At 43.9% G+C, this 9,168-nt stretch overlaps 1 protein-coding gene across 1 annotated transcript; it reads left to right on the plus strand.

The window, feature by feature from the left end:
• Positions 1 to 342: 342 nt before the first annotated feature.
• Positions 343 to 8,628, plus strand: LOC121837402 (the record flags this gene model as incomplete). Its single annotated transcript, XM_042293020.1, has 4 exons — positions 343 to 410; positions 1,796 to 1,885; positions 6,290 to 6,316; positions 8,578 to 8,628. Coding segments are annotated over 4 exons (236 nt in total), but the record flags the coding sequence as incomplete, so codon positions are not given.
• Positions 8,629 to 9,168: the final 540 nt, after the last annotated feature.

The raw sequence follows: 9,168 nt of genomic DNA on the forward strand, positions 1-9,168 counted from the left end.
CAAAGTGTCGGTACACCTCGTCAATTGGCTAACCAAATGGATGTACATTTAGCATGAAATTGTATTCAATGTATGATAGTGTAATTTGTTTTTCGGTGATCAAGTGTGTTAGCGCATTGTTGCTCAGAACACATCTGGAGTGAATACTCACGTTGCAGGAGTCAGATATTATTTCGGGGTTTGATAATTCCACCTGCCTGCTTCGATCTGGAAGAGCCTCTTAATCCCGTGACAATCTAACGTCGCCTGAACACCTAACGCATTGATTGCTGTAGCTGTCCGCTACTTAAATCGCCACGAAACGAATTTTACTTTAAACGAGATTCACTTCTTCTTTTGCAGAGAAGAGCGACGCCGAAATGAAGAAACTAATAGCCTGTGTTATAGCGAAGGTTCCAGACGCTAGCAGTGTACGTACCTGAATTGTTCTTGCGTATTTATAGTTGTATTTATAACCAAATCGTTTTGTTGCGCCGATTTGTACAATAGCGCGAGCGTTCAAAAGAAGTGTCCGACAATCTTTTCAGTCTTATACTGCAACTCGCTTTTATATGCCCAGATGATTTATTCTAATTTATTCGCTTTGCTATTTTTTTACAATGCTTTGGGATAACAATGTCGCTCGTTTTGAGTGAGGGTGAACAGGAATGTATAATGTCATACACCTGTACATCTGAAGACTACTAATAAATGCTCTGCTGCATCCGCTTTCAAATGAGCAAGGCATAGCATACATCCTCGTGGGGAAAATATGTACCTTTCTTAAGTAGTTGTTTTCTGAATATATCTTAAGAGATTCCCCATAATGCACAGAAACTGGGTCAAACGAAATAGAGTCATCGTGGTCGTTGCATAACCTAGGTACTTTTTTAAATGTAGTAAATAAAATTATTCACGGTTTTGCCCCCCTTGGGAGATAGCAAACACCAGTTTTTTTTTTTATTTTCCGGTAAAGGCTTGACTTTAGGATCGAGCACGCTGCGAAAAAACTACAGAATTTGCCCTGCCGCGTTTGCTTTATTCCCGTCACGCGCAAGGCAAACGTGCCGCCGGGCGCACAGTCGTCTGTTGTTTTATTCTACGGAGTCCAGCCTCCTACAATGTCAAGTTTTTGGCAAACGACGGAAGTAGCGCTTATGAAGACACAATGCTTTGTTCTCTATTTTTGTCCAATGGGATTAACTTCGACACAGGAAAACGTTGCTACTGTCACTAAAACAAGAAAAAGAAACGCAGGAGGATCGAGCATTATCTTGTACCTCCGCAGTGAATGAAATAAGAGCATTAACTGAAAATCATCCGGAAGAACGAATCACTAACAAGAAGCGCGAAAATATAAGGTCACGTCCTGCGTTTCTGAGGTTGTCGGTGGCTCAAACAAAACAGTCTTGCATCGCGCAGTGTTGAGGCCGAAGTGCTGAGCGAGAAATTGAGACACTCGTTCAGTAGCTTAAAATATACATTTTTAATAAGCAAACGGTTTATACAAAGAAATGCACTAGTTAAATTTCGCAATCGTCTTACACTATCTGCGCTGGAGGTACAGATGCGCTCGTGCTTGTTCCAAACCCGCGATTTCGTGCCTGTAGCCTTCAATTCCCTGTCAGCCTAAAGACAAACATCTCGGCCGCCACCATATCTTTGGTGTAGCAAAATTCCCATTTGATATAAGTTATTCTTTATACACCAGACAACTTCTTCACATACACCCACAACTAAGTGAAAAACCTCTATCCCAATACTTTACAATGAATCCATCGATCTATCCCCTAAAGCAGCCGTTTTCACAACGCAGTTCTACGACACGCTCGACAAAATGATCAAGGACCTCGGATGCACTGAAAGGCTCTGCGCCGTGCGAAAGCTGTGCGGCCACGAAGATGTGGTAAGCATGTTTGACCTCCTTTCCGGAGAGCCTCTATGGTGTATTATAGTAGCGAGAGAGGCCGAGAGAAAATAAATGAAAGCTTTGGAGATATTCCGTATAGGAAAGTATATCCCACTCTTTGTGTACCGCGCAGACGCGCATACGTGACCAGTTGTGAGCCAACGTCACGCGATTCGCCGTCGTCCATTCACCGAGCACGCATCGGGCATGACGACTTCCTGCGTCAGGAAAGAGTTGGTTTTCCGTCTGCGTCCGGCGGTGCCCGATGCGTTGCGATTCTCTATGCTAAACATCGGGGAGCTGTACGACTACTCTAATCCCTATAAGAAAAATTATATTTGCGTACTGACTGACAACTTAGGAAGCGCAGGTCGTGGCGCGTCTCCAGCATCGCACCCAATGAGATTGTAAAAATTAACCGCGATAAGAGTACCAAGAAACGAATCACCACGCATTACGCGTAAGCGCAACATGCTAGGCCGTGCCTTTCGAGACCTGTCAGCGACTAGAGCACGAGACACGATACCTAAAATATATATTCTGCCCTGTGGCACCGAGCCGACACCATCTAGAATAAGGAAGGCCTCCGAACGCCCCACTCTTTTTTTCCGTGAAACGTCATCAGAGTGGGATGGCTCCCACTCGGCAGTCAAACCCCGAGCCCGACTCCGAGCGTCCTTCGACGCGTTGATTGGTCACGAGGCCAAGCCGAGCACTGACGCAGCACTCGTCCCCAATCTGCGTCTTCGCTCGATCTCACTGAGATGACGTCAAAATTAGAGCGCTCACTAGTTTCGATTATCGTAGGTGGTGTTGACTAAGCACGGCAAAGCGCCGTGCTTTGTGCCGCAGAGCAGACGCTTCTTTTCAGTCTAGACCAGGGGTGGCCAAACCGCGGCTCGCGAGCCGCATGCGGCCCTTTGCTGGACCAAGTGCGGCTCGCGGATCCCTCGTAAAGAACCCCCCCCCCCCCCCCCCCCCCCACACACCCCTCGCTCCTTTCCGCGTTTCCCCAGGAAAAAAAGAAGGGATTTCAGGCAGAATAAAGTACGGCTTGCGGTTTGGTATACTTTATTACGTATTACTTTATTACGTATAAGTGCACAAGGCTGTACTGTCGTACACCCTTGTACACTCATATGTACAATCAGACTCTGAACAAACATTAAATTTGCCCCCCCCCTCCCCCCCCCCCCCCCCGCTGCTCTTAGAAATTTCGTGGTTTCGTTTGCGGCTCTTAGGCCGGGTCAGCCTGGCCACCCCTGGTCTAGACCCATTGTCAGCCACGTCACTCACCGAGCTTTTTTCGGTAGATTACGGCGATTGGCCCTCCCAACTGCTTTGGGGGAAAGTAGACCTCTCCATGTTGGTAACGGGAGAAAACAGCGAAAAAACTTTCAGCTTTTTCACTCTAGTGAAGAAGGAAGACCAGCGAAGGTTTACTATAGTGGGAATGAAAAAATGGCTGGCCGCCAGTAGGCGAGCCAGAGGGGAAAGGCCAGAAAGGTTTCTGCCATTTATAAGCGACGGCTTCAACCAGAAAACCGGCGAATTGGCTGTCTGATTGCCGCCGTCGTTAATAGATGGTGGGAGCTGTCCGCAGTTTTGTGTCGAGATTTGTTTGCCCCCGGGCACACTACTTAATAATAATAATAATAATCTTTATTTCCATTTAAAGAAATGGTGGAGCGAAAGGGAAAAAGCTTCAACAAGAAGCCTGACTGGCCCTCAGCCCAATCACCAGCCAGTGAACAAACAGTTTTCGTGCAATAAAAAGAAATCATACAGAAAATTATACATTATCAAATGAGATAACAGAAACAAGACACAGAACACTTAAATATGTAAAAATATATTACGCAACTCTTTAGTAGATATGGTTTCTATATTTCCATTTTCCTTTTCAAAGTTGTTTAGAAGTTTTGGAATTAAACACCGAAGCATTTGCTGCCCATAATTTGACCTGCATGTGGGAACCTTCCAATATTCATTATGGCGGGTCAAGTAAACCGTATTATTTTTTTTCTAATCTAACTATCTCGTTTAAAAGAACACTTTTCTTTTTAATTTCATTCTTAATGGTGAGTAAAAGTCTATAATCAGATAGCTTATGAATTTTTAATATTTGCAGATTTCTAAACATATTCTCAGTGTGAGAGTCATAAGGCGCGTTGAAGATGGCTCTTAACATTTTTTTTGAAGCAGATAAATTTTGTTCAGGTTGGATGCCGTTGTTGTGCCCCAGACAAGGTTACAATAACTGAGGAGTGAATAAAACAAAGCGTTGTACATAATTAATTTCACGCGAACTGGTAGAAATTGGCTGTGGCGATACGTTAAACCAACAACACGTGACAATTTGGAAATCAAATCATTTACATGGCTATCCCATGACATATTTTCAGAAAAGAAGACACCTAGTGTTTTAAAATTTTTCACGATCTCTATTGGACTTGAGCTAAATACTATAGGCCTTGGCATAAAATTTTTTTTATTTTTTGGACGAAAGAAAATAGCCTTTGTCTTTGCAGTGTTAATACTTAGTCCATTTTCATTTGCCCACGCTGCCAACCTTGACAAAGTAAAATTAACGTCATCCGCAATTTCATCACTATTTAAAGAGGAAATAAATATACTAGTCTCGTCTGCATAAATTACAAATTTAGCAACAGGGTCTATATTCACAATATCGTTTATATACAGGTTAAAGAGAAGGGGCCCTAAAATACTTCCCTGTGGGACCCCTGAAATAATACGCTTTCTATCAGAGGAATGACCACTAATGTTAATATATTGGAGCAGTGACTCAAGTATGAATTGAGAAGTGCTAATGGCAACCCTCGAATACCATAGTAATTTAGTTTGCAAAGCAGAATGTTATGATCCACGAAGTCAAAGGCTTTTGTAAAATCTACGAACACGCCAACAACCGTTCTTTTTTCTTCAAAATTTTGTAATATATATTCTTTTTGGGACAAGAAGGCTGATTCCGTGGAACGATTTTTTCTGAAACCAAACTGCGAAGAGGAGAGTAAATCGTGCTTATTCACAAATTGTACGAGACGGGACTGTATTACTTTGGGAAACTAGCCCTTAACAGATCCGCGGTAAAGAGACACAGGGACAAGTAGATGAATCCATCTACTTGTCCCTGTGTCGCTGCGCTAACTCACGACTTCGTTGTTGTTGTTGTTTTTTTTGTTGTTTTTTCTTTGAGACGTAAAAGCATTGAAGTGAGAAAAAAGAAAAATACAAAAAAAAATCAGTCGTGAGTTTTTCATACAGCAGGAATTTAGTCTGCCAGAACATGGCGACATTGTTACCCAATGTAGGTGAGCAATTTAGCCAGTGCAGTATACGACTGCCAGCCTGGGGTTTTTAACGTGCATCACGCAGTAGTGATCCACGACCGCACGCCGGTACGATGCTCATCCAGATCGAAACGGGTAGGGGTCTGCTTTTCCCTGTGTCTTTTTTTGCGCTCTTTTCTCTTGTTACAAATGTGCACCAACTAGCCCAACCTCAAACTTTATTACACACCCTCCATCTTGTTTAGAGCGAATTAGGCTGCCAGCCCACTGGTACGCTTGGGCATTCCGTCTTCTCTTTTAGGACAGTTCTTAGTAAGAAAATGGGAAAAAATATAACTAGCCTAAAGGCTCGTTTTTCAATTGGATCATGAACTGCGAAAAGCTATCCGTCGAACTTTGAGAAAGGTGATTCGCGACCTGGTTCATATAGCGTTCTAAATCAACTCGACTATCAATATAATACCTTCGCACATGAGGAGCAAAATATTTTTTTGAGTATATTGCATTGCCGCCTTTGACGAGGACCAGGCAGGGCGTAATATTCAAACTATAAACCGACGAAGCTAACTTACGCCCCGACACTGCGCAGACGCATCAACGTGCGGTTTCAGTTTTTGCTGCATGCGCTTTGACAGTGGCTGTATCATCTTGAATTACGTGACGCGATTGGCTCTTCTTATTTACCGCAGGGCAGTAGTCTCAAAATCTTTATTACAGCGGAGCTGTTAAGGGCTAGTTTCCTTAGGATCGTGTCCCTCGCAAAGAAATGAAGACACCGAACTCTGGACATCTACCGCCGTCTATGAGCGACGGCGGCAAGCGACGTATCTGGTTGCCGCCGTCGCCCATAGATGGCCACAGCCTTTCCACTCTGGCTTGCCGACTTGTAGCCAGCCATTAATTTCCATTGTGCAGCTCCGCTGGTCTTCCTTCTTCACCAAAGTGAAAAGGCTGAAAGTTTTTTTCTTTTTTTTATTTCCAGCGAATATTAATTGTTTACACTATTTCAATGCGTGCACGTTTTTTTTTTTGCATTTGATGATTGATATTAATATGAAACACCCTTTGTTTACTCTTGTTGTTTCCACAGGAGGGGGCCTTCAAGAAATATATTACAGTAAGCCTGCGTTTTATAGCTACCGTATCTTCCGCGAATTTATTTCTGCATTCAAAAAAGAAAACAAAAAGAAAATACAAGAGCGTCGCAGAGTATTTTTTAGTCACCCGACCAACACCGCCAAAGTAGAACCAAGGCCTGCGAACGACGTTTTCTTGCTTCATGAAGCGTCATGGCAGGTGGATGACGCCAAGTCATCGATTCGACCCGAGACCTATCACGACCGCACTTCGACGCGTTGATTGGTGACGAGGCCCAGTCGAACTGTGACGCAGTACATCGCGTCCAATCTGCGTCTTTGCTCGATCTCACCGTGATGACGTCCAAACTCTAGTGCACAGGCTTCAATTATTCTATTAGGTAATGCCCCAGTCAAGCTGAGAACTACGCACTAGCTCGGTGTTGATAAACGAGAGTGTGGTCGCGTGAAAACTATGGGCAATGCAGATCCGCAAAATCGAAGCGTCGTCTCGTTATTTTATAGGTGCGAGAATAGCCGAGCCTACAAGTACTAGCACGCTGTCCCTAAGAGGTACTATTTCACTGCAGGAGTGCGCGTGCTCGGCAGGCCCATTCAAAGCACGAAGAGCCTCAAGCGACAGAAACAGATATTAGCTATACCCGTGGACGACTTTCTGTGGCTATGTACGGTCGAAGATACGGGAGGGCTTGTTTGAGGGCCAATCAAAGCTGGGCACGCGCATTCCTCCTCTCGACGAAAATGTCACCGAAAGTTGCCCGCGAACCTATTTTTGTTGTCACATTAAGAAAAAAAAAATGCTCATTCGTCATGCGCTGCGGGAAGTAGTTCTTGCAATATTTAGTTGAGGAAGAAAGTCACGATGCTCTTGGTGCTCAAAAGTGTAAGTTTCCATAAAATAACAAAAAGCAAATCTAAGAGGAACGTGTACATATATATATTAAAGGAGCTGTGCAACGATATTCAATTGGAATGTTTTTCTCTCTACACGAGCTTACTGGCACACCTGGGACTCAAGGATACTCACACGCAACGCCATTGGCCAAGAAACTCCTTTGTTGCGGTGTAATTTCAAGGACAAAAGCGATCATTTTCATTCAATCTCTCCTTTGTAAAATTTGATGGCGTAACGTGGGGATTGAAGTACTCCCAAGTGACGATATTTTAATGCGGTTCATAGATTGGACCCGAGCATTGCGTGGGCACTCGACTTGGGCTCGTGACAATTGCTAGCTCGAGAAGCATTCGGGCAGTGACCCGTGTCCAATCGCTGGAACGACGACAACAGCCGAGCCATAAGAAAGTCTGGAATTCAGCGCGTGTCCTGCGCTTTGCCAACCCCAGCGCGTGGCTATGATCAACACTGGCGGCATATAGTCGGCTCCAGATCACGTGGCCGCGCTTGTTCTGGCTGCGAGTTGAGGGGGTGAACGCTTCTCGTTTTTCTTTAATTTTTTTCTGGGACTTCTATTGTGCGGGGTGAAAAACGAACGCGTGTTTCATAGGTCATTAACGTTAGGGATCCGTTTTAAGCGGTATTTGTGCACAGTACAAAAATTGTTGCATAGCTCCTTTAACACACGAACGGGGAAATTAGTAGAGTTTCGCGAGGAGGCGGACTTTAACTTTTCCTTCTTGAGGTGAATGCTAGTATAGAATATTCGAAACCGGCGCAATCGAATTTTCGACATCATCACAGTAATATCGAACAAAAACATGAATAGAATACAAATGCTGTGTCAGCGTTCGGCTGGGCTTCGTGTATAATCAACGCGTCAAAAAACGCGTTAACAAAAAAGAAGAAAAAAAAAACGCATTTTGGGCGCAATACGTCGGAAAATCTTTACCGCCGTGAAGTGACGTCAAAGATATCAGATACCAACTCAATACTGTGACGTCATAACATTGTGCTGGCTCTGCTGTCGGCACTGCGCACGCACAGACGCCTCTCCTCAAGGACATCTGGTTTCTGCTCACCCGCTTGGCCCTAGTGTGGGCGAAATGCGGGCTTGCGTGTAAACAGAGTGTTCATGTAGACTGGAATTCTTTGGAGCGCTCCCTACGGTCTGCGGGAAAATGAACTCGCAGGCTCTTTTCAGAGTGTATGCGCTCTGGTTGGCTTGATTTCGGACGCGCCTTGCTTAAACAAAATGTTTAAAAAAAAATTCACTGGCATGGAAGTTGCTTCTGTAAATGTTTTTACTTTCGATGATCTGCCACGTGACCGGTCTTCCGTGCAATGTTATTCAAGTTTTTTTAATGATTTTTTTCCTTTTTGCAGGCTGCTCAGCTTGAACTGTTGCATGGCCTGGTAGACAGCTGTTCCCACTGAGGCGATCGTTGCTCCCCGCAAGATTTCCACTAAAATAAAAATATTAAAAAAAAATTTCCTTACTTTTCTTCAAATGCCGTGTCATTCAACCCCTTCGTGGATTAACAAAGTGTCGTTCATCACTCCGGCGTATTGTGATGAAGGAGTTCACAATACGAGCGGCCTCTCAAACCCCGAGCGAACAATTGCTAGAAAAAAATTTGTCTGTTCAAGAAAATACGATTCTCCCAGAGTAAAAAGCGGATTGTGAATCGGTCACAATGCGCATTTTTCTATTCGTTCAGTAGCGGTAGTCCCAGTAAATAGAATCATTACTCTTTGCAGCTGCTACGAACTCTTTGATTAATAATTAAATGCTCGTGGTGTCTTCTGCATTCGAGATGTTTCATGACCTTCATTTTAACCTAACTGCAGAGACATTCCTCCACGTCTGTTTTTCCGAAGATCACGTAACAAGCCAATCATTGAGATCTAGGGATCGCGTCCAAAGAATACCAATGAGCAAAAAAAAAAAAAAAAAAAAAAAAAAGATAATTCTTG

Source organism: Ixodes scapularis, unplaced genomic scaffold (genome assembly GCF_016920785.2).
Source record: "Ixodes scapularis isolate PalLabHiFi unplaced genomic scaffold, ASM1692078v2 PGA_scaffold3__209_contigs__length_174095766, whole genome shotgun sequence".
In the NCBI taxonomy this organism is placed as follows: Eukaryota; Metazoa; Arthropoda; class Arachnida; order Ixodida; family Ixodidae; genus Ixodes; species Ixodes scapularis.